Source organism: Anarhichas minor, unplaced genomic scaffold (assembly GCF_050575085.1).
Source record: "Anarhichas minor isolate MPS153535 unplaced genomic scaffold, ASM5057508v1 ptg000074l, whole genome shotgun sequence".
NCBI classification, from domain to species: Eukaryota; Metazoa; Chordata; class Actinopteri; order Perciformes; family Anarhichadidae; genus Anarhichas; species Anarhichas minor.
This window is the reverse complement of record NW_027466520.1, coordinates 5,973,247-5,999,157: the sequence shown is the minus strand read 5'-3', so window position 1 is coordinate 5,999,157 and position 25,911 is coordinate 5,973,247. Positions and strand designations below refer to the sequence as shown.

General features: G+C 44.1%; 1 protein-coding gene across 2 annotated transcripts in view; it reads right to left on the bottom strand.

Annotated features, from left to right (window-relative positions):
- LOC142937697 (disks large-associated protein 1-like) overlaps positions 1-25,678 on the bottom strand; it is a 37,317-nt gene extending 11,639 nt beyond the window's left edge. Inside the window, exons 1-5 of one of the 2 annotated variants that reach the window (XM_076080748.1) lie at positions 24,495-25,678; positions 22,313-22,527; positions 18,241-18,418; positions 16,007-16,266; positions 7,792-7,817 (exon numbers count right to left, since the gene is read on the bottom strand). In XM_076080748.1, coding sequence (XP_075936863.1) covers positions 7,792-7,817; positions 16,007-16,266; positions 18,241-18,418; positions 22,313-22,527; positions 24,495-25,562 — 1,747 coding nt within the window. In that variant the 5' untranslated portion in view covers positions 25,563-25,678. The remainder of the gene's footprint in view (positions 1-7,791; positions 7,818-16,006; positions 16,267-18,240; positions 18,419-22,312; positions 22,528-24,494) is intronic. The other variant, XM_076080749.1, reaches the window with a different exon arrangement.
- Positions 25,679-25,911: the final 233 nt, after the last annotated feature.

Below are 25,911 nucleotides of genomic sequence, written 5' to 3'. Positions count from 1 at the left end.
CCGTCTCCCTCTCTATCTATCTCTCTGTCGCACACGCATAGAAAACCAGCTGGAGTCCTTTGTGAAGGCGTCACCATGGCGACACACAGCAACATGAAGTTTGCCGGGAGGCTTGCCGTTTTACCAGCAGCGAGCGGAGGGGAGCTTCTGTTGGCCATTTGTTTACCTTGACAGGGTACACTACACCGCAGCTGCACTGACACCCACCTAAGCACCGGCCAACAAGAAAGACACAGCAGGAGTAATGGGTCGCAGCGAGCGTAAAATTAAAAATCAAATAAACACCAGGAGAACGGCATAGAGAGGACCACTGGGTGCCACTGTGTTGCAAATGAATATCCAATAATGTTTCTGGACCGGAAGCGGCAGCTTTGTGCAGCTGAGTACTTAACTCCACCGACCAGTTTGTCTTGGATTGTTTTCAAAAAAGAAAAAAAGCTTGCCACTGGATTTCCAGGGCAGTGTCATGAGACTACAATAAACTGAACGGTTCACACAGGTTGACATTCCACTGCTGTTGTGAACAACAATGCAGAAACACAAGGCACACCTCTAAATGACTCAACATGGCCTCCGGTAGGCTCCTATGAGTAACTGTAAAAAAACACAAAAAAAGCCTTGAGTTTCAAAGTGTTGTGTGAAACTAACCTAAGATAGCAGGTTTGTTGCTCATCACTGCTGAACAACTAACACTGCAGAGACACAACAAAGCCTGTACACAGCGTATACAATGGTCCTTAAAAGGTCCGCTGACAGCCTTTTGAGTCACCTGAAAGTCTCCCAGAAACCCGCATGTCAGTCCACGCCTCTCAGCCACCAGAGGTCAGAGGTCACCGGAGAGGGTTTCTGCTCTCCAGATGCCTGAACTCTCTCAGACACAATAGCTCACTGTGTGCGCCTGTGTGTTTGTGTGTGTGTGCCTGAGGGGAAGGTGGCAGTCTACGAGTGCCTTTTAAAGAAGTATATTTAGCATGTGTGAGTGGCTGCTGGGGAGGGAATTCTCAGTGCAAATGGTACCAGTGTTGTAAACATCCTGCACTACTGCAGCTTTTAAATAGTCGTTTCTTTCTTTCTTGAGTTAAACATAAGCATGCATCGCCTATCAGCACGAAACATTTGTGAAATACGCCTCCGGTGTCCTCAGACCAACAGTGCTATCAACAAAGCCGTGTGCTCAGTGCGCCCTTTTTAACAGAAACCCGCGTCAACAGTGGGTAACTGCTCTGGCAGGCTTGAGTCTCCTGAATCACAAGATAAGAGTGTGTTTACAACTGTCAGCCAACGCTAAATCTGGCAGGCAGCTATTCACTGTTAGGCAATAGATTCACTTCACTTAACCCACTTTCCTGAGCTTAGAGTTCATAGGGGGCCTGGTTACCTGCATTCCTCTTTAATGGCACGGCGTTCTCTTCGCAATGTCAATCAGTGACAGGCAGGGAGAGACATGCTGAGAGCTAACAAAAAAAACAAAACAAATAAAATGGGGCGGGAAAATAAAAAAAGCTAAAGTTGACTTTCAAAACACACTTGTTACTGATCACGTTTATTTAAGATCCATACTGCCTTGAAGATGCAGTGTTTTGAAGTTAAACAATGTGGGGGAAGTGACATCACTAACTGATTGTTTTATATCCCTCCAAAATCTCCAAATAACTAACAATTACTCTAACAGTAGTGTAATCGTCAACACTGTAAATAGCAACTAGATGACATTTGTTACACTGTCACGTATAATCATCTTGGATTTTGTTTAAATATGTAATCCCTGAATTCCTCCATGCGAGCTAATCTCCTGAAGACTTTTCTTACATGGTGGCAGTTTTGTCAGTAGACCTGCTCTGTGACGGCTCCAGGCCTTTTCCAGTGTTCTCCTTTACTTCTTGGCAAGGGCTTTACCCCGACTAGTGCACAACCACGTGAAGAGACACATTAGTCTTTTGTTTTCTGTCCAAAAGATCTGCCTGCAGGGGGTTAAAACAGAGAGCATAGTCACTCAACGTAAGAAGAGAGGGTGAGACATAAAGAAAGAACAATAAAGAGAGAGAAAGGGATGACAAAGAGAAAAGGGGATAGGACAGAAGATAAGTTTGCTGTGCTGCTTCCTTCAGTTCCTGTACATTCCAGCTGCTTTGCGGGGCATGAACCTGAGCCTTAGCTCCAGCGCTAAAGCTAACACGCCCATACATCTCACGCATGCTTTCACTGCACTCACTTCCCACAGCATTGCTCACCGACTGACTGAGACTTTAAGAGTAGACCGTGCGGAGTGACATCGCATGTGCCGGCAATGACAGCATGGGCAGCTGCAACAAGCCATGGCATACCTATAAACAGAATCATGTAGCTGGGGGGGGGGGAGATCAGTTAGTCATTTAATTAAACTGGCTTTGTGATTGAGCAGTGACTAAGTCTACATAAATCTTGTTAATGTCAAGAACACAGAGATAAAGATAGAGTGAAAGAAGAAGAGAGGACAGAGTCTTAATGATGGCATTTTGTGTCGCTAAGTGGATAATACAGCCCCACTTAGGCCAGTGTCTGCCACATTAAAAATACCCACAACAACACAGCAATGTTGCCACCACACTGTCTCCAAGTGCTAAACACAGCTCCCTGATAAAACATGACGGACTGTCCACAAGAACTGAAAGTCAGTGAAGTTATGGCCGAGTACAGGAAAGCACAACCGCAGGCCTGAGGAGTAGAGGACTCTGGGAGAAAATAGCAAACACACAGCCAGACAGGGAATAAGACAAGGGGCTGGCTGACACACACACACACACACACACACACACACACACACACACACACACACACACACACACACACACACACACACACACACACACACACACACACACACACACACACACACACACACACACACACACACACACACACACACACACACACACACACACACACACCTTAAGTGAGAGGGCTGAAACACAATGCCGATGTCATGTCATTACATGAAGGATCACTGCTTGCTGCAGCTGCTATTTACATATAAATGCAGCAGAATGTGGTCAAAAGTTCACTTCTTTTTTCCATGAGTGCATGCAACAAGCACTCTGGGGATTAACTCCAAGAGGCAAGAAGCCCAGAACTTGATTCATAAAATGACTAGGCACAAAAAGTAACAGGAAAGCTGGCTGACGGTTTTTACAAGCGTTTGAGTTTACTCTTCCAGGAATGCCGTGAAACATTAGCGTCGGGTGTTGTTTCACAGTCCTGGGTTTTTTTTCCTCCCTCCCTTGCATTCCTTCCTCCATTCGCCCTGTTTGACGTTCTTTGTCCTGACCACTTGCACATGGAGGGGAAAGGAGACACTGGCGGGCTTAATCCACCGCCAGAGGCATGCTAAAGCCATCTGGGCCCAAAACCAAATTCTGCATCTCCTATATGAGAGGAGGAACGGGGCAGGCGGAGGAGGACGGATGGAGAGAGTGAGATGGAAAGTTAAGAGAGAGAGAGAAAGAGGAAAATTTAAGAAAAAAGAGGGGGAGCGAGAAAAGGTAGGAGGAACAAGAGGGGCTGTGGGGGGATTTGGAACAAGAACCAGGCTACACTGACGCATACTATCTTTTGTGGTTTCCAGTCCTGACCCTCTGACCCTATACATCCTGTTGAAGGGGTGGAGGGGGGCGGAGAGAAAGACGAGATGGCAGCTATAGGCACTGGCTGCATGTGTGTGCAGCTGTGTGTCCAAAGTAGCGAGCAATGGAGACGACGTGTATCAGGGTAAATATGAATATCAGACTAGATGCTACAGAGCTCTAATTGTCTCAGGTGTGATTTTTCACACCCCTCTTCCCACTTGTTTACATCCACTCCCTGCAGAATCTTATGGGGGAGGAACAATAGTCTCTCCAACATTCCCACTCTCCTGCAGAGAGCACTCGTTTGTCTCCTGCATTCCTTTCCCCATTCATCTCTTTCTCTCTCTCCCCTCCTGGATAGAAAAAAAAAAAAAAAACTTTACACGGGGGAGGGGGTCTGAGAGTGTGTCTTAAAAGCCTCTGAGTGGAGTCAGTACCCCTTGAACACAACCTCCCCCTCCTCCCTTTCCTCCCCGTTTTACTTGGGTAGTGAAGCAGCAAAGCTCAAAGAAAGGGAGGAGAAAGAGGAGATGCATTCTTTCTCTCCCTCTCGCTGTCTCTCAGTGTGTACCGGGGGTGAGCTGTGGCTTATTTTTAATGACTGGTTAAAAAAATAAAAAGTGGGAGGGTTGGGTCTCTTCCCCGCCGGCCGCTTACACACAGGCTCAGTCACTCAGACACACACACTCACTCACTCACATTACTGTAGCAGAGTCTGGGACTTTCACAGAGAAGTCTTTAATTTGCACTGGGGCCTGGCCTCCCACACTGCAGAGCCCAAACCACCCACTTACATCCATGCACCATTCCAAAGAGTTACTTCAACATACTCCCTATACCCTGCTGAACAGCGAAAGCAACATGAACCACACAATTTAGCTGTCAAGTGGAAAAAAAACTTTCAACATCCTGTCAAGAGAGCAGAGCAAAAAGCATGTTTCGTCTTTATGCCTCCTCGGAAGATATTTAACTCCGTATCCTAACCCCTCTTCTGTTTCTCATTCACCCCGGTGCTTTGAGTTTGCGGGCCCTGCCTTGCCCAGCTTTAGCATGCAGGAGCCATGAGGATCATCCACAATAAACACTGAGGAAATCCTTTCGGGGCTTTGCTTTTCCTTTGCTCCTTCTGATGCCAAAACACAGACAGGAAGAGAGAAATGGGAGGAGGGGGACAGCCCCTACCTGACAGAGCAGCCCCTGTCCACCTGATCAGACACGCCAAATGTGCCATTTACATCTTGATAATCCTTAAAGTAAAACTACAGATTCCTTCTGTTTAGCAGGAAGCTGGTGTATGTGTTCTTTCTGCAGAGTGGCGAACAGCAGGGGTCCAATGCCGCAGACATTCTTTGTATTTGTCGTAGCCCTGTCAGTTCCTCCCTGCGCCCCTCTCTTCTGCCTTTTTTTTTTTTCAAACCCAGAGCAGGAGCAGAGGAATGAATGACATTCTCTTCCTGTGTCAAAAGACATCCAAACGCCGCTCTTCCTCCCTAAATAGCTACAATCAAAGCATTCCAGGCCATAACACACTGGGACCAATTAAGTCGTAAGCAAACATGAACACCTAACAGCCACCAACAAAAAGCTTTAAGCAGATACATCCTATTGCCTTCTATTCTGCTTTAGAGCACGTCCAGGCAGGAAATCACTGTTGATTCAAGTCGTGGACATGCACAGGGATTTCACAATGATTTATACTCTATCACTTTCTGCACAGATATTCAACAAATTCCTACAGGTGCAAATCATCTGCACAGGTTACTTACAATGACATTGCACCAGAGCGTCATGTTACGCATTATTTGGGCCGTACTCAACACTTCTCCAGATTACACAAATCTGACTGGCGGCATAGTAGCTGAGGTTATGATGACATCTAGTGAAAGATTTTGTATTGCAAGTCAAGAATTTTCACTTTTCCCTGCTTACACCTTGATCACAGTAATAATATTTACTTCAAAATAAATTTGACCTCAGACACACTAGAATTACATGACTAAATTCAGCAATTCAGCTTAAATGACACGTTTAACTGCAACTGTACACGCTGGAATAACGGGTAGTAAACCCACAGATGTAAACACTTTAACTAAATTCAATCCATCTGCATCTGTTTATCTGATGACTAACACCCTTAAAACTCGACATTGAGCCGTATAAAAGAGATGCGGAGTGTTTTTTGCCTTCTGTCAATGATAGACCAACAGCGCAAGTTTCCACTGGCTCGCATTCTCAGACAGCCGTGACAGGATGAAGTAATTACTGAGTGGCTGACACACCAGCATGGTTGGGATTTATCTCCTCCAGGAAGAGAGATAGCAAAATCACAGTTTACCCACATCCAGCTTCCCAATTCGGGCTTGATCCCGCAGCTGCAAACAGAGAAGCCATACACGGACACTTTGACACTCTACAGTCACATGCGTGCACACACGTTCAGAAGCTCCAATCGAGGTACGGATGCCTGCCACAACTGGTGTCGTCCTCCTTTTTGCTCCACATGTATGCAGTGCGTGTGCTAGTGTGTCACCACATGCCTCGACCCGGCTCTTGTTTCCTGTCAAACACACCTACTTGCACCATCAAAGCATGTGGGATAACAGCATTATGCAGGTGTGTGTGTGTGTGTGAGAGAGAGGGAACAAGAGAGAGAATTGGAGAGACAGATGACACCAGAGTACTGTTTAATTTACATCCCATCTTTGAATAATAATTCCACCTTAGAGGATGGCAGCTTTGATCCACTGACACACAGGTGCATTTCACACATGCGGCGGCATACGCTGCTAAGGCAGGGCTTTATCTGTCCCTGTAATTAACGCCAGAGTACGAAGACCTATCTGTGTGTGTGTGTGTGTGTGTGTGTGTGTGTGTGTGTGGGACTGAGGAGCAGACATGGCAGGAGGGATTGATGGAGCTCAAAGAAACATTCCTCCTCAATGAACAGCGTTTGATCTCCATGTCTCTCAGGCACATATACATCAAGCAAAGCATGAACGTCAGTCATGATTCACATCTCATTTCCTCTAAAAGTGTCACTGGAACTTAGGACACACTGTGAGTCTAAAATAACGTTTTACAGCAATACCACAAGATGAAACTTGTGAGTTGCCCCATTTACTGAGACACTGCTGTGGTGAGACATCAGAAGGCACGCTTGGTTTATTCTGAAACTGGGGATGATGCACCCTCTAGTGGGGATAACCCTAAATTGAAAAGAAATCGAAAGATTACTGCATTAATGGAAATATTAAAGAGAATACTGAATACTGAAGAAATGTCAAACATTGAGTGGTATTTAACCAGTAAACTGGAGTTTCATTTTGTTTTGTATTGTTCTTTGTACTGGGAACCACCTTGCAATATTTCAGTAAGGTTAAAACACAAAACTTAGGTAAAAACATTCAATGCAATATTCAATATTCATGAGCCAGGAGACAAAAATGTGTTGGTAAGGAGTTGGTAAGTAAGGACAGGATCAGCAACTGCTGAGGCTCCAGTGCTTCATAGCTTAGCATGTAACAGTATTAATTAACAGCCTTATTTTCACCTGACCTCTTTATCTTTGTTCTTCTAACTCTGTTCTACTTTTTAATGTGGATTACTAGAAATCTGGAGTTAACTTTGCCCACAGCACAGAGGAATTAAGAGGCTGATGAAAGAGTGAAGTTGAAAGATTAAAAGTGAGTAAAGAAAAAGCAAGCGAGAGAGAAGAAACCCGGAGTACCCCGGAGCCAGGGAGACTGTGTTTATGAGTTACCTGTCATCACATCTCCATTCAAAGTTACTGTAAATGTGGACACCTCATACCTTCACTGGATGACTGAACTATAAGTGTCTGCCTTTCCCTTGGCAGGTACTTCCTAAGCTTAGCTTCAACATGATAATTGCTTCTTAAAAGAAAGAAAGGGGCACCCGTTAACAGTGAGAGTTGCTGGGAAAATATGACGGGACAAGTGACAGCACATTATCGAGAAAGTGGGGGGAGAGACTCGTGGGAGTGGGCTTTAGCAAGACTGTCTCACTCAAATGAAGGCTCCCTGAAATGAAGCGAGAGAAAGAGACTGAGAGAATGAATGTTACAAATAGATAGAAGGGAAATATTGCAAGCAGTGACTGACTCTGTTAGTCCTTATAGTCACATAGGATACAACAGACCTGAGACAACTGGATATACTTTACCAAGCGCTCTCCACCGCACTTAACCTCTCCAAACTCATAAACTAAGCTACAAGCTCTATGCTGAGTTAAAGTTTTAACGTATCCATCCAACGTTTCACACCATACATTAGTAATTTGTACATATATTTAGCAGCTTCCACATAAAAGAGCCCGAGCAACGTAATATGACTACTGGTAATACTTAGACGTAATGCAACTGTTCCGGCAGCTGTTTGGTTTCTCTGACCAATACAAAAGTCAAACAATAGTTGGGTGGGTCTGTGAATTCTGTAGTCTGTGGTAGGCAGATATGTTTTAACATTTGGACAGAGCCATGGTAGCTGTTCTCACCTGTTTCCTGCGTTCATGCTGAGCTAACCTTCTCTTGGCTGCAGCTTCATATACAACTATCACATATGAGAGTGGAATGAATTCTCGGCAACAAAGTGAATAAACGTATTTCCCAAAATGTGAAACTATTCCTTTAAACTTAGATTACATCTATTTGGTCCAGAAACAACAAATGCAGCACACCTGCTTTTTTCCACATAAGAAAGTCTAACCTGAAGGTAAAACGTTACTAAACATATTCCCCTTTGTACTGAAATACTTAAATCAAGCAACGACTCCGCTCTTTATCACGACCTTGCCGGGAAAAGTAATTCCTGAAACCATTTACACCATTATCATTTTAAATGCCAATACTTTGAAACACTTCAAAATATGAAATATGTGCCCTCGAGACTTACATTTTTCTCAGGATAAATTTTGAGCCATGGGTTGGACCAATTTGTGAATGAAACAGAAGGAAACTAATGATCAGCAAAGACATTAAAAAAATAAAAGAAAAATAAATTCATTGTATAAAGTGTAAACAATTATATCACATTTAAGTGTTACAGTCACAGTAACTTGCATTGGTTTTATTTACAGCTTGATAATTAAGTGCTAATAAGGCCTTCCTGAATGAATGTGTCAACAGCTGAGCTTTCCCTAATTTACATGATACAAACATTAACCCACATTGCCACTTGGATCACCACACACGTGTGTACAGCATGCGTCTGTCCATGGCATGTTGTGCTCAGGATGGCCTCGTCCGAAAATAGAAAGCGGAAAGCTGGTAGGTGAGCGGGCAGGCGGCGGGGCGTCAGTGGCGAGAATAGCGCGTGCATGACTCACTGAAACACAGATGGTCGGTTGGAGACATGGGGCAACAGACTGTTCATCTGTCACACAGTAGGGCGTTAGGGGCTCTCCATCTACCCTAGCAGCATTCAAACTGGTGAGCGGAACCAGTGATCCGTTTTCCCATAAGGCCTGTGGGGCTCAGCATCTCTAGCCCCCGACCCCTCCCTCCTTCCGACCTAAATAACTAGACCCTGCAGAGGCATGTGCTGTAATGCTGTGCCAGGAGTTGTTCTGTATGATGCAGGCCACACCTGTCGTCCTCCCATCAGAGATAGGATACCAAAATAGACCGGGAGCTGAAGGGTGTTCAACATTTCCTGGGTACCACGAGGGGAGGGGCAAGCAAACAGCATAGGTTATCAATAAAATGATGTCAGATTTGGAGGGAAAACCAGTTGCAGAGGGCCTGAAAGTGTATTTAATAGAGGTGGCACGAGCTTGCCAGTCGAGTGTGTATAAATCCAAAGAGGGAAAATATATATTTGTATGTAGTTTAAGTTTGATTAATAAGCAATTAAAAAAATCCGACCAGTTTATAATTAGTTTAGAAATATCATAATCAAACTCTTAATTTTTTTTGTAGTCCATATGGCGTTAATTACAATGTGAAGTCCTGTTATTGGCTTGTTTCATTTTTATTCTCATTTAATATGAACAACATTTTCATGTGAAGCATGAATAAGCAGAAAGAAGCCCGGGATGGGCGCCGACACCTTCAGTGTCAAGCGACGGACCGTAAATACACGACTTCCTGTTACAGCTTTCAATGTAAAGGCCAGTGACGCATTTTCATTGGTAGCATATAGCCTTTTATTTTTGCCGACCTGACGTCGGGAAGTTAACTTCCATTGTTGCTACCCTATAAATGAACTTCTCTTTATTTTAACATGAAGTGCTACAATACCAATGTGTTTTGCATCGCGTCCGGCATCATTGTATGTTGCCATCTTGCTGCTGTATATGCTCGTTACCTGTTGCCGCCTTCCCTTTATTTTGAAGGCTACATAAACCCAACTTCCTGGCCCCGACTGGCCTGACGCAGCTCGCCATCGGTCATGTCTCGCTCTCAAACAACAGAGAAACACAGCAGCGGCGTTTACTCACAAAGGCGGATCCAGTAATCACGCATGCCGAGCAGCGCGCTGTACAGACACTGAAGTAACGACATGAAAGCTGCAAGATCCGCAACACTGAGCCGGGATGAAATGTCAGGAGGAGTCCTCTCTCCCTCTTTTCCTTCTTCACTCTGACGATATTGGATCTTATGTCAGGATGTGGACGCGCCTTGATCGCACCCCCCCCCCCCCCGCCCCACACAAACACTTTACAGCTCACCCTGCACTGGGTGGGACAGTCCCGCACAGAGACATCTAGAAAACTCTACCACATACCTTTCTGTACCGACTTCTTAAGCGTCTGTGGTGCTTTGTCGTGTTTTTGTTTAACACCATATTTAACCTGAAGTTCCAATATAGACTTAGTGTTTTTATGAGATATTAAATTGGACTTCTGTAAAATGTATCATTAAAAAAAATATTTTGTATGAACTGAATAAGAATTCACTTTTTATTAGTTGTTCCAGTATACTTACTTGTATTGCACCAGCGCAACAAATAACATCACTATACTCAAGGGAAACTGAAATACAGGATAACATTTTAGAGATGCTTTTAATCCATAAAAAAGGACCAATTTATAATGTCCCTCCATAGCTTGGCTTACTTGGGTCGTGAGCAGAACACATTTTTGATTAGCACCAAAGAAATGTTACAAAATGATCAATTTTATTTATGTATAAATACATAAATAAAATGTGTTTTTTTCACAGGTGTACGATTCCAAGATATTTAGTCTGACAAACATCAGAACTACGGCCCTTTAAAACCCCCACATATGTAGTGTACATGTATTTCTACTGTAAACTCTTTCATATCATCAAACCTGCCAGATTTCTTCAAATATTACAGAGGACATGACCTCGGTACCTCAAATTTTAAGTACTTTTATTTCATATGTTGTGCATCTCTTTGCATTCTGGCTGATGCTGCACTATAATCCTTTTCAAGTTGAAGTACTTCTGGAACTCACCCAGTGAACCAATCTAATTAAAACAAAATAATGAATTATGTTTAAAACTACACTATGATATACTGATAGACGTTGTCTTTCTAATTCTCAGTACATTAAATACAGCTGGAGGGATTGTGACATTAACCAAAACCCATACACACAAAACTATCCTGCCAAACAGAAGACGTGAGTGTAATGTCTGCCCTCTTGTGGTTTAGTAAAGCGTGGTGCAGTTGAGCATTTTCACACCCAGGGGGCAAGGATTTAGTGAAGGGTTGCCCCTGGTTATTTCATGCAATCCTTATATTTAAGAATAACATTGATGTCTTTTTTCTTCTGAATGATGGGGTTATGATCTTCTTGTGGAGATCATTGTGCATTTAGATCTGTATCTAATCCTTTTTATCTTATGTTCAACTGTGTGAACAACAAATCAGCAGATAAATCACATGGCTACGTAAATTAATAACTTCATCGCGCAGGTATTCGGGGATCGTTTGCCTTTCTGACCTTGCTCTGAACTCATCACTCTCTGTTAACAGACACAACAGGCAAGCAGATGGCCAAATCCTCAGTAACACACTACAGCAGCATGGAGCAGAGATCAGTGTTCTCAGGATCTAATGCTGCCACAGGGGCCTTCACCTGGAATCCTCCTCAAACCCACTTTGAGAGGGGACCTTTTCAAAACACATAGGGAACCCTTGAGCAGCAATTTTCTTTGCTTTTATAACATATGAGTCATCCCGACATATGAAAAACAAATTTCAGGCTTGCTCTTGGATATTTGCGTGGGCTGGTGGAGGTGTGAGGGGAGATCTGGACCTCATCTTGATTCCACCAGACTTTAGTAGTCCGTCTCCCTGCCACTTATATTTAGCACACTGGGAAATCCAAAGATACTTATTCTCACAAGCTCTCTTAGAACAGAACACTTGGGAAAGTGCCAGTGATGGCAGCGATTGTTGTTAATTGGGTCAGGCTGTCTAGTAGTTTTACATCCACCCACTCACACAGCTACTGCAGGAAGAAAGGGCAGAGGTGCAGTGCTGTGTTACACTGAGCCCCTGGGGGCAGTGTTGTACAGGCTGTATTTGAGCATGCAGTACTTCACTGTGACTAGTACTTCTTGCAGCTGTTATGAACTTGACCTTTTTAGTTGGATTCTTCTTCACTGTTTCCTAACACCGTTTCCTGTTCCTCATGATTTATAGATAAGATGGATAAACAAGTTGTTTCCTATTGATGCTTGAAGCAGGAAGCTGCCCGGGGCTCGACTGATAAATAATATGATATGATGAATAAATATTGGACAAAGTAAGAGTGTAAAGGCTTTTCCAGTCATTATTCATGCTACACAACAAATAGAAAAGTGTGCCAAGAGAGTGTTAGATAAGACCATCAGCAAAATGGGCCACAAGCATGCCTCAAATGCTTACTTAAGGAATGCTTTATTGAGTGCAACTCCTCTGTTTGGGGCCGTAAGGAAATTCACAGCCATTAAATTAAACATTGTCCCGTAGCCTATTACAGGAGCGAGGGGAGGAAAGACGCTCCATTCAGCCAATCCCTCAGCACCTCTGAAAAATAGATGCTGGATAATTGACAGCAGGTCAGTGAGCCAGGGAAACTGAGGGTAAGAGGAAGAGAAACAGAAACACAGGCACATTTCCCAGACTTACGATCTGTGTGTTTACTCTTTCTAATTGAAGGTCAATTTGTCTTCCCAGTGAAACAACAGGTTGATTTACCCGCACAACCTAAATGCTGTTGTTGTGAAAAGGCAGGGGATCCAACTGTAAGAGGCCAAGGAAGGGCAAGACAAAGCAGAGCGAATACGTTAACTGGAGATGACCCGGGGTGAAGGAGCCAGGGCTTAGAGGCAGAAAAATCCTCACGTTAACCGATTGCTATGGATTTTCCCAGGCTGTAAAACAGGATCTGCTCCAGATTTTGTTAAACTGATCCCAAGGAGCTGATGTCTAGGCCAACACGTTTTGTCGGATGCAGTCGTAATATGTGTGCGAGTTAGTGGCCGCGTGGGTTAGCAAGTGTGTGCGTACGTGCCAGTTTGAGTGTGCACAGAGGCAGGCAATAGCAGCCACAGCTACTTGACGTTCAAAGAGAAGAGATCAAAGGACAGCGCCTTACTTCGGTCTGCTTCCTCAGGATTAAAACGGTCATCAATAATAATGGACTGGAGCAGCGCAGTGGGCAAACTGGAGAGGAGCATGAGCGAAAGCTGATAGGTCTATCACCTGTCTGTGTGTTTGTGTGTGTGTGTGTGTGTGTGCGTGTGACATCTTGGTGCTTTGCCACAGGGACAAGTGGGAGCAGAGACTATAAGCGTTGGCTGTTTCTCTGGAACTGCAGCCTGAAACATCCTTCTGAAACATCATGCAATATTCACCACTACATCGTCTTCACTTCTCACTTTGGGCTCCCAGGTGGTTCCCTGTGAAATGTATGAATGCATGCGTGTTTTTCCTGCATCATGATGCAACAACAGAAAAAAAGACATCCTCTATGCCATGTGTTTATATTATTTCCTTTCGATGAATAGGGACTTTCATATTGCATATTTATTCCATATGCAAATTGTATCATAAACAAGGCCTTACTTATGCAAAAGAAGAGCCGGACCATATTAATCAGCCTAAATTTATAGTTTGCATTAATCTATGAGGGCTTTATGTTCACATAGCAGTTGCTGCAATAATTAGGTATGCATTAGCTGCCTGTTCACCCTCACTTACATCGCCTGCGCTGCTTCTGACCTCTTAACATTACAAAATGCGAAAAACACATTACAAACAAATATAAAATAAGAAACTTAATCTTTGCATCTCCCCACCCCATAAAAAAAAAATCCCATTTTTAAAGGAGCGTTGATTAATATTAAGTGGTGCTCATGAAAGGGTCCGAGATCACCTGCGATCCCTGTATTTTACACACGCTGCGTGAACAGTATGTAAAAGTCAGAGAATGGAAAGTATATGTTAACTCCCACACAAGACTGACCGTCACACACAATACTGCAAATGTCTTGCACTGACCGTCATCTCATGAACGGTAGTGCACGTGTTAAGAGAGTGAGATTTTTTCCTTCTCTCCTTCTAATCTCCCTCCATTCCTCTCCTCGTCAATCGCAGCTTTTCCCCACGAGGAGAAAAAGGAGAGGTAGCTAATTAATTACAGTGACTGACGACTCAGTGGTGGAGATCTACGGAGGTGATAAATTGTGCAGTCGCACAACTATGACAGTAATCTGAGGCAATCCCCTACCTTCACTACCAACTGCTCTTCACATTGCCTCTCAATATATCACACAAACCCACTCTCCCTGTCACGTTAGTTTGAGCCTCAGTTGCAGCTCATTCCGAGACACAATAAGGTCGGCAGGGGAAAAAAAAAAGAGAAGGGTCACAAGAAGTCGACAGCCAATCACAGAGATCCATGCAAGCCAGACAGAGGTTTGCTCTCAATTGGAAGCAGCAGCATTATGTTGGATTATAAATGACCACACAGCACCAATCTCTGCTCTATACTTCCACAACGGCCGTTCATCATTTGACAAACTCAGGTGCCAAAAATGGATGTTCATCAAATTGCCAACAGCTGTGAGGCTGCTCTTCCAAATGTGTGCGCTACATAACACACCTCTGCTCAGTCACTTGTTACCTGAGAATGGTTTAAAGGTGTTTTCTTACCACTATCAGCAAATGATTACAGATGAAGACAGTTCCATCTGAAAAGCGTGTGAGACACTTAACAGCTGGAAGTAAGAGAAAGAGAGGCTTCCTGTCTCATGTGTAACAGCAGTGTATGTAGCACCCCAGAGCAGCTGTCTGGCTTGAAAACCACAGTTTAGTCTCAACAACACCTCACCTGATAGATGGTCTTCATTATCTCTTGCTTCCTCAGGGGAAGGAGCTCCAAATGTCCCTTTCTTGATCTTATCTGTCTCATTTTTTAGATCAGTAACTACCACCACACACCATACAATAATCAACTGAATCCTCTATTGATTCCCTTTAATCGCGTTGTTATCTTGAATTATCAATAGATGTGAAATTGCAACTTCATACTTTGAATATTTCATTAACTAGAGAAATAAATTATTGTCTTTGAATGGGTGAATTGCAGAAAGTCTTAAACAACATTAAATAAATAGTCTCTCAGAATTTCTTTCAAGCACTTTGAATTGATTGAACTAGTTTTGCGATTCTTCCAATTTGCAGTGAAGGCGTTTGATTATCTGACTGTAACCTTGTCGGCTAGGTTTTGGGGAAATGCTGTCTTGTAATTGGCATAATTAAAAAGGAATGGAGGAGAAAGCCAGCGTGTGCGTCAGGCGACGGTGACTCAACGTGCACAATGTAAGGGAATGACGTTTGGATTTGCAGTGGGAAACATAGAAGCACCCAGTGCTGGGTGCCAGCACCACTCAGCATCAATACTGCAAGCAGTAATGCTGGAAAGCCAAGCGCTCCAGACCATGAGGCACACAAGAGGGCTAAAATAAGATCCAGCAGCCAGTGAGCTTTACAGCTCCAATAAGCTCTTATGTGGGAAAAACAGTTCCGCATGCATCATATTGTATCTGAGAAGAAAACTGGGTCAGATGGATAATAATGCAGAGGGTTTGGGTCTGCGTTTGCCGAGTGAAACTACTTCCCGGTCAGCTAACGGTAACTCTTTCCTTTATGAAAAAATACTCAGTTAAAACCGTTTTTAACAGAAGAGAATAAGAAATGAAAGAACTTGATTTGATGGCCCTTGATCCAAAGTACAATCTTAATACAAGGATAAATCTCTCTTTGCACTAACGGCAAAGGGACACTAAACACATGCCCATTCTGCACACACAGCACATCTATAATACATTACTTTCTATGCACACGTATCAATTTATAATGCACTATGGATTATGCATGTTCATGAGTACCATGAGTCTGTGTGTGATGAGTGCATGTTCCCACCGACCTGTGCTGCTCTGGATGGTTCTGACGGTGGTGGTGGTACACGGGGGTGAGTTGGTCCTCCTGATGCCCACCGTGACGCCTCCCTCCTCCTCTTCCTGCGAGCAACCTTTCTCTATGGCACGCACGTAGCTGTGGCTCCGCATGCGGAAGCAGTTGGGCATGGGCAGGTCCAGGGCATCCACCGCCTGCGACTCCATTTCACTGAACACCGACTCACACACGGCCTCGATCTGCCCGTTCACCTCCACCTCACTCACCTGTGAGAGAGGGGACACACGCAGACATACAGTACGTGCACCCAGACGGAAAAACACACGTACATGCCCAGAGCACAGAGGAAAGTAAAAGTGAAAGATAAAGATGCAGTGGCGCACACCATCATAGTGCAAGACAAAGGAGGGACAATATATCACAAAAGCAAAAAGCAGGGAATCATCTCTCTGCTGCAAGATTCAATGTACAGAGCTATTTACCGATTAAAACCTCAGTAGGCAGAAGTTTTATGTAGAAACACACTCGAATCACAAATTTGGTGCTCCAATAGAAGACAGTGTTCCAGAACTGGCATAATTTGAGGCAGGCTGATTCACCGTATTTGCCAAAAATAAATTCTGTTTAATATTGATACCTCTCTGCTCACAGACAATACTAAATACTAAATGTCTTAGTGTTCTTTTAAACAAGAGCCTGAGAAACATTTGACTCAAATCCAATCAGAGAAAGCAATCAAAATAGAAGAGTATGTTAGTTCAAATTCGTCAAATTTCTACCTCCACAATGCCTTGTGAAGCTTTAAACCATATACAGGAATTTATGTATACTTAAAAAAAGGGAACATATTCTAGAAAAATAAAAGGACGTTCAAGGAGTGCAGAGGGGGAGGAATCACTGTAGGATACAACTTCAAAGGGTCGAACAGAGTGAAATACTAGTGCTGTCATTACAGGCGAGCATTAGGAAGTGTCAAAGCTTGGACTACTGGGAGTTGAGATGTGACTCGACGAACTCCAACTACACCTGCATCATCAGCGAGTGCACGCTACCCTGAAACTCTTGCTACAGACTTGTGAGATGGGTGTGTTTTACAGATTGGGTTGTGTAAGGGAAGATTAGGCTCCATTCCATTCCTTGAAGTTGCCCTTGTTCAGCTGGTCCAGAAACATAGAGCAGAATATAGGAATGGGATGTGGCTCGGGACTAAAGTGTTTGGTTTGAGCGTTTGTCAGTGAAGAGAGTGTACAGTCAGACAAGTGTGAGTGTATACTGTAGAGCTTGGAGTCAGAAAGGTTTGTGGACCTCGATTCAATCCACTGATGTTTGGCCTCAGTTTTGTGCGTTAGTTCACACTCTATGTGCATACAGTACATGTCAAATATGAGAGTAAATGAGTGAGATAGAGAGCCTGCCAGCACCTCTTTTATTCAGTGGCATTTTTGTAGATGCCAGGTCCAGTGTGTCACTCTCCTCTGGGCCTGCTCCATTGCTAGGACTTGAAGGGACGTCTCAAAGGTCCATCATTCAGCCGATGAGGCAAAGTGTTGCCCCTGGGCTTTGGAGGAGAGTACATATCCCCATTACCCCAGGCAAAAAGGTGAGCTACGCTCCCCTGTCACTTCAATAAAGTGAAGCCGTGCTCAAAATCCAAAATGACTAACATCATATTTTGCAGCAGCCACGACAATAACAGACCTCCGATGTTGTGTTTCCTCGCCAATTCTTCAATAACTATCAAATCAAGGCAAATGTCCATCATCATTTGGAACCAATCCCAATTTCAATTATTCATAAAATTCGTATGGCTGCATGTTAATTCTTGTTTTTCATCTCGTACATAGCAGATGCCAAATTGAAAAGAACATTTTTAGCCTGTCATTTTGCATCACAAAGTATGCCGAGGCAGAAGGAGCATATTAGGGTGAAATAGAGGATGGGGGGGGGGGGGGGGGGGGGGGGGTTATGCCTGCCCTCCTGTTTAATTAGCCAATCTGAATACGCCTGTAATCATCTGAGCTCCAGAAAACAGCACGCAGACGTATACACTAATTGGGAGATGGGGGGTTTTCGTACTGTTCATGTTTTGCCGGATGGTGACCCGATTGTTAATTCAGGCCTTTAGGACAGCTACGGATGGGATTTCGTCCCCCCTGCACGACCTTATTGGACATAGCAGTAGAGGTACAGGGGCTTTAGGGCTGACTTTAGAGAGGCACAGGCCCCTGGGTGCCACTAACCTGGCTGATGGTGCTCATGGCTCTCATGTAGCTCTCGTTTCGTGAGCGGAATTTAGGCGAGGCCAGCAGCCCTGCCGGGTCCAAGCTGTCCAGACTCCTATTGATGGAAACCTCACTCACCGCCCGCAGGTAGCTGTGACTCCGGATCTGTAGCTTGGGCGAGTGCTCTGTGGAAATCCTGCCACAAAATAAAGGAGAGGAAAGAGGAGGAAAAAGGAGCTTGGTAAAAAGCAAAAGATAAGGATCAATCCACAATTGCTTCAGGAGACACTCATCTAATCAACAAGCGCTGCAGCATTGAGAAACACTAGCAGTAGTTTAGGTCTGTCCTTGAAGCTCCTTGAAGCTCCTTGTAAGCACGTTCTAAAACACTTAGCGGTGAAAACACTCACATTCATATGTCAGAAGAAGGGAGAGGAACTGTGTGTGTGTGTGTGTGTGTCTGAAGTATGCTTAATCTAATGACCTTCACAGTAAAACAGATTTATCATAGACGCATAATCAACAGAAAATACACACACATACACACAAACAGCTTCAAGGAAGATGAATAGGCGTCTCATTAGCTCTCACCTGCCTCCAATCTGATCGCTCAGCATGCATCACGCCTATGTGCATGTGTGTGTGTGTGTGTACATGATTACAAGTGTGTGTGTGTAGGTTATGTAGCAGTTGGATGCCAGCTAAACAATTCATTAATCAGGGGAAATGAAACCTAAAAAGCTGACTCGCTTTCCTCTTGATGAACATCGTGGCCTAGTAAACCAACTTCCAGAAAAGTGCAACGTCTAATCTCAAATCAACTCTGAGGAGTTAGATCCAATATCTCCTGTATTTCACACGTTGTCCCTTATGTTAACTTGTGTGTCTATAAAGAGGACACACACACACACACACACACACACAGATACTGTACACATATACACACACAACTCTTATGACTCTCTGCCTCCAGGTCAGGTCTGCTTTAATTATGTATTTCCTCCATAAAATAGAGTGTGGTTACCACAGCAAAGCAAACCAGATTACTCAATTCTTGGATGGAAGAATGGAGGGGAGATGACAGCGGAGAGAGCCAGAGTAATAAAAGGACAGATGAGCTATTGAGATGGGAATAAAAAAAGATGATTTTGGAAAAGCAGTTACTAATATTAAAATCTATCTCCATGTACAAACCATCCTCCAGGCTTTTAAATATTGAGCAGAATCTACTGAAAGCTACTGTATCAAACCTTTGGTTACCGGTTCATTTTATCAATCCAGTACATTCTTTTTTAAAATGAAGAAAAAAAAATCAAATTGCACATCTGAAACCTCAGATTGGTATGAATCTTCCATATCAGCTGCCTGTAGTCTGTGACTGTGCATGGAAGGAAGAATCTACTGCACACCATTATCACTATCCACATCTTCTCTTGATTTCCCTGTGGGGCTGATTATCGGCAGAACCAATGATGTCTTTTGTGGCAACTTGAATGGCAGACCAAGCCTGTAATCAGTACCACCTTAGGGGGGAAGTTCAGTCTGTCCCTGGGTGTCCCTCTATCGAACAAGTGACATTAATGAACACATGTTCCTCTCTCCTAGTCAAGGATCAGGGCCGGCTAAAGCCGTCTGTTGATTTTCACCGCATTACCCAGTATTGACGTACTCCTGGATTTTTCTTCTTCTCCACTTTATCCCCTTGATTGCGTCACCTCGTCTTTCCTGTCAGTCGGTTTCTCCTGCTTCGTCATTTGAGAAGTTTTCTCTGTCCAAATTCTCCCATCCGCCATTTCTTTTTACGTCCTCCTCTTTCCCCCTCCTCCTAGTTACTGCCTGAATAATAGTCTACAGAGTGATGACTGCGGTTGGAGGGACGGGAGGACAGAAAGACGGAGATGTGATTACTGCAACACATTATTCAGGATGTCTGTTCTCGCCGAGATATAAAAAAAATGATGATAAAATCTAGGCCAGGAATAAATGAATTTGCGGCAAAAAGACAGACGACTGTTAGTGACTGAGGGAGACAAACAAGGATGTCATTTTCTCCTGAGCTTGTTTTGTCTGCCAGGAATAATCCCAGGCGTTTAAATACATGCTTTATCTCTGCGCTGTGTGTTTTAATATAGGATGAGGTTAACATTGGGTGAGATTAAACAAAATCCCACAACTTCTCTGGCGCAGTTCTTCACTAATCAAGGACACAATGGTCAGAGAAAGGCTTTTGAAACATATGGAACAACAAAGCTGATTGAATCATTGCGGAGTGCAACACAGACGTGTGCCAGCTCCCAAAAGCACAGTGTGAAAACAAGACGTCAGCTGCTCCTCATCCTCTATCTCCAATGTGCAGCACTGCAGCTTGGTTTGTTCCACTGGGTTCCATCAGATGATGATGGCATTCCCCGGGCCAAATTCAAGTCATTAGTGGGCCCCAAGCAGCGCCACTTGCACTTACATAAGGTTGTGTGTGTGTGCTTGTGTTTGTGCAACCAGTAACAATGACTGAGCACCCACTGGTCGTCTTCTCATCTCTGTATATTACACAGCTAATCAGTCACAGCCCACTGCTGCAACATAGCACTTGTGTTCCCAATACTTTCAGTGTTTCATGGCTAGTCATGTCCAGTAATGAAAACAGTAAAAGGATAAATGTCATTGTGACAAATTAAAGGACATTTCTGATTTTTTACAAGGTTTTTTCTCACTTTTGAAGGTAAAACCAAAAGTCAGCACACCTGTAATGTCGATAATAATCCCTCATTGCACAAAAGAATGCACACGTGCATGATTACTACAAGTCAAACCAGGAAGTTGCTCTGTAAAACTGGATTGTTTTTTTCTAGCTTTTATTATTTTTTGACTGTGACTTCTCTCTGATAATGTTGAAACATTCCCAGATATCAGAAATAAACCTGTTTCGTAAAATGTTAACATTACTCATTGGATTATAAGTAATATTAACAGAGGAAAAAAACAGAATTTGTATGAAACCAATATTTACAAAATTATTTATTATTATTTATTTGTCCTCCCAATTTGTAATTCTGAAATTTGAAGTCTCTTCCTTCAAAAAGAGATATGAAGTCAAAAGAACGTAAGCACTGAGTGCCTTGTCTTAGCTCAAGATAACTTACGTGGACAATGTTCTGAACTTGATGCGTTTCAAGACTTTGCCAAGTCAGAAATATTTTTGATGGATGTAATATTGCTGTAAAACTTTATCATCTCACGCTGTCAAAAATAGTCGTCTGATCAGAGAATGCCTTGTGCAACAAGAAACAACTCTATTAAAATCTTTAAATGATGAAGCTCGGCTTTTAACCTCAGATCTTTCAAATACAAAGATATAATACCCCTTGCATGTTCTCCACACACAATGCACTTTTGAAGAGGTTGACCACATCAATAGGCATCTTGTATTTTCAATTAAGGCTCACTCTGTTCAATGTGTTTGTGTCATTGTAGAGATACAGAGGCCAGCTATGTGTCAGAGTTGTAAACACAGAACGGGTAATTAAGCTGCGAAAGTCAGGGACACACACATAAGCCAGACTGCTGCCAGGCCGTAACCGGACTGACTTCATCTCCTTCGGTTTGTCGACTCTTCTCTTTTCCTCCCATCCGTTTCACTGAGACTGCACAGAACACAGTGGACTCTTGAACATAATGTTCAGACGCATGTACTGTAGACACACTCAAACATAATATACAGTCAGGCATACAGTTACATCAAACATGAACACATATAAATACTGGAACGATGAGTCAATTAAGTGATCAGGTATGACAGATGACATCAAATTCATCAACAATTGATTCATCGTTTTTTTTCAAGCAAGCAAAAATGGCAAATTATTCCGGTTTTATATAATTGTAAATTTTATATTTTTGGTGTATTAGTGGGAAAAAAAACACAAGAAAATTGAAGACATCCCCTTGAGCGCTGGGAAATTGTGTTTTTTTCACTTTCTGAGACTTTGATTAATCAGAAAATATTTAACAGATTAATTGATGATGAGAATGGAACGGTTTTAGCCCTGACACACGCACGCACACACACACGCACGCACGCACACACACTTACTGGAGTGTGGTCATCTCTGTGAGGGATGGCTGTGTGGCCTTCAGGTAGCTGGCTCGTCGTGCCTGGACCTTGGGCGAGGGTTTGGGGCTGCAGTCCGAATCACCGCTGTCTTCTTCTGCCATGGCCTTGATGTAGCTGCCACTGCGCATCCGCCGGCATGGGATCTCGTCGTCCTTCCCCAGCGGAGAGAAACTGCTCCAGTCATCCTGAGGCACCTGTAGATATGAGGTGAGATAATATAAAGAAGGAGCGAACACAGGTCCCCTTCCAGACATAAGAGCTCATACAGATGCACTTACACAAGGCTGCAACATTTTCTACCCTGGCCTGATATAAATACCTGTATCACACAGAGCACTTCATGCCTTAAAAGATTCAATAGCAACTGTATCAATGCAGGGTCCGGCTTGATCATACCATAAGCCTGTGAGTGCCAGAGGCCTTCTTTTGTCTGTCCTGTGATGAATGCGTCATATCAAAAGCAGAGAAATGAATTGTTTTGACAAAACGTCGCAGTACCCTGGCCTCGGTTTGCTCTCCTGACTTTTCAAACACACTAATGAAGGTAAAAATAAAAGGAGGCAAAGCTATCTCCCATCTCTAATATAAAAGAGAGAGAGTCAAAGACGGCAGACATGGAGAGAGAGAGAGAGAGAGAGGGAAAACAAAGGGGGTTTTGTTCAGCAGAACCACTGCAGTCCCAATGTGAGTGGCTGTTACGGCACCAGCTCTGAAGTGAAAGGAATGAGATACAGAGCGAGAATCATTCAACAGACTGGTGCGTAACTAGGAAACCGAGCCGACTTTGATGTCAGGGGCAACTACAGACTGTGGTAACACCTCGGGAAAGACCGGGATTGTAATGACGTCAAAAGGATTTACTCTTACTGAGAAAAAGTAAAAAATAAATAAATAAGTTGAGTCATGCTTTTAGATGTCATTACCCTCACAGTATAGCGCATCATTTCTTAAATGTTGTGTGAATGTTGCACAAGTGCATGAAGAGGTTTGGCATTAATTTAAGTGTGTGTATGTGAGAATGAACATCAAATAAGGATTACAGGATTCTACCCCAGCAGGCGAAGCAAATGGCACATCTTGTTTTCAGGATTCAAAAAAGGTCTGCAGACTAACTTGTCCTGGCTGCTCTCCTTAAAAGCCTGTTTTTTTCCCTTCCGTCTCTCTTTGAAGAAAGAAAAAAGCGATGGCTCTTTTTAGGCTGGGAGAACTGTTGCCATACTGCAGTAACAACATCCTTCCTTGATCTGCTCGCTCGGGTTTTCCAGGCTGTTAAAATGCAAGGCCACACAGAACTTTCTCTCAGTCTTTTATGCTCCCTCATTCTCGCTTTCTGCTTCTTACATTTCCCATTCACGCCCTCTTCTGTTGCCCTTACTTACTCTCTTTCGGTCTTTATCCGACAGCGCACACGCACACACACCTCCCTCTATCCTCCCTGCCTTGCTTCTCCATGTCTTCCTCTGGTTTATATTTGAAACACATCCTGAATTGAGGAATGTATGCAATTTTAAACACCTTGATCTTTTCCAAAAAAGAAAAAAAGAAGCAGGATCGCATGGGTCACTTCCATTTCTTTGTCTCCTCCCCTCTGGCTCTTTCCAATCTTATAGTAGCACCCTACTCTCGCTCAGTGAATAAGATATACTCACTCTCTCACACACAACACTGCTGTGACGACCACCAGTACAGTCTGTATAAATGTTGTTCCATGTTACAATTTGCCATTTATGGCCTGAACACAGATTAGATTGGTGTTTCTGGTCTGCTTTCCTGTGCTTGTATACTGTGAAAAATAAATGCTGGTTCTGGTACATGAACCTGGCCTGTTAGACAATTGGTTTGACATCCTGTGCAGTACAGAAGTAATGGCACCACATTACTTCATGTATGAATATTTCCATGCACATGGAGACAAACACAGAGGAGCTGATGACATGTGATGATTTTGCGAAATGTTTTCTAAAGACCCATAATTATTGAGGTCACAGGGAATGAAAGGATGGGGCCACTGCTTCTCCAGTAGTCCCCTCTAAAAGGCACACATACAAACAAACAGAGATACATGCAGAAATACTGGAGCATGGAGGAGCAGCTGGCACCGCAGGATGCATGAAGCATGAAGCATGACATGCGAGAGGTGGGGCTGTTGTAACTATCCTACCTGTAGGAAGTGGCAGGTGCGCCCCTGCTCGGCTTTCACTAGCGCTTTATCTAGGTTGACTGAGGCCTTCTGGTAGACCTCTCTCGCTCTGCTCACCGTCAGAGTAGAAGACCATGAGCTCTTCTTCAGCTGCACTTGTCCGTCCAGGGATCCCACCAGTGGCATACCTCCGCTGCTGCCCCCAGAGCACGTCGAGCACTTCACATCGTTGTTGCTGCGTGACGTCTTGAGAGAGTGGGCGCTGATGGTGTTGTAGGACTCCATGAAGTACTGCGACTGAGATTTTTCCGGGTGGCGCCCCATGGTCATGACCCCTGTAGGCAGGCCACTGCTTCCCCCGTGGTGATGGTGGTAGAGGCACATCTCTCGGTCGAGCGTGTCGTCTGAGCTCCAGTAGCCCGAGATGGCAGTGCGCATCTTAGGCTCTGATTTGGAGCGGTCTTTGCTCTTACTGCGCTTACTGTGCTTCAGGGTGCCAAAAGAAGAGGGTGGGTCATCAGGACTGGATTTGCTGCCGTTCATCCTCCCACTCCCTCCACCACCAGACCCTGAGGGCCCCTCCAGGGAGTGGGACTTGGTGAAAAGCTTCTGGACAGAGTGCACAAGGTGGCGTATTCGACCAGGGCTGTCACTTCGTTGGTGTTCCACTGCAGTGCGCTTGTACTGCAGTGTGTGGTAGCCTTCACGCCGTACCGGTGCCTGGTGCTCAAACTGCTCTAGCAGGTTAGAAGGGATGCGGTTGTTGTTTCCACCACTTCCTCCGCTTCCCTTAATGCTCCCTGTTGGCCCTGTATAAGGCACCACAGCGCCACACGCCTCCTTCAGCTCATGGTGAGAGCTGTAATGTCTGCGAGGGAAGGTGCAGCTGGCCAGGTCAGGGTACGCACTGCACTCAGACTGGAAGGAGTTGCGCTGGGTGTAGCAGGGGTGGTCAGTAGGATGAGCCTCCCCAGGGTTGAGGAAGTAGGACCGACGATCCGAGTGCCCCAGGGTCATGGAGTCGTAAGAGGGGTCGCAGGTCACCGTGTGGTGGTGACTACGGCTGCTGGACAGGCCTTTCATCGTCATCGTGGCCGAGTCGACATACACATCCAGCTGCTGCCGTGGGAAGTCTGCACAGGCCCCAAAACCAGCTCTAAAAAGACAGAAAGAAACACACAGCCGTGAGGAAACAAACAAACAAACAAGAAGAGAGAGAGAGAGAAAACAGAATTATAAATATCTCATATTTGCATACACTCAAAGCACAGCGTCTTCTTCGGATTTAATTTGAAGATGCTTTTTGGCACTCCTTCACAGATGATAAAACTTGATGATGTTGATGAGACTTGGACCTATTCTTTTATTTTTGTCCTTCAAAACTTCAAAAAAAGAGAATCTCTAAATATAGCAGCCACTTGGCATGTGGTCCCGGACC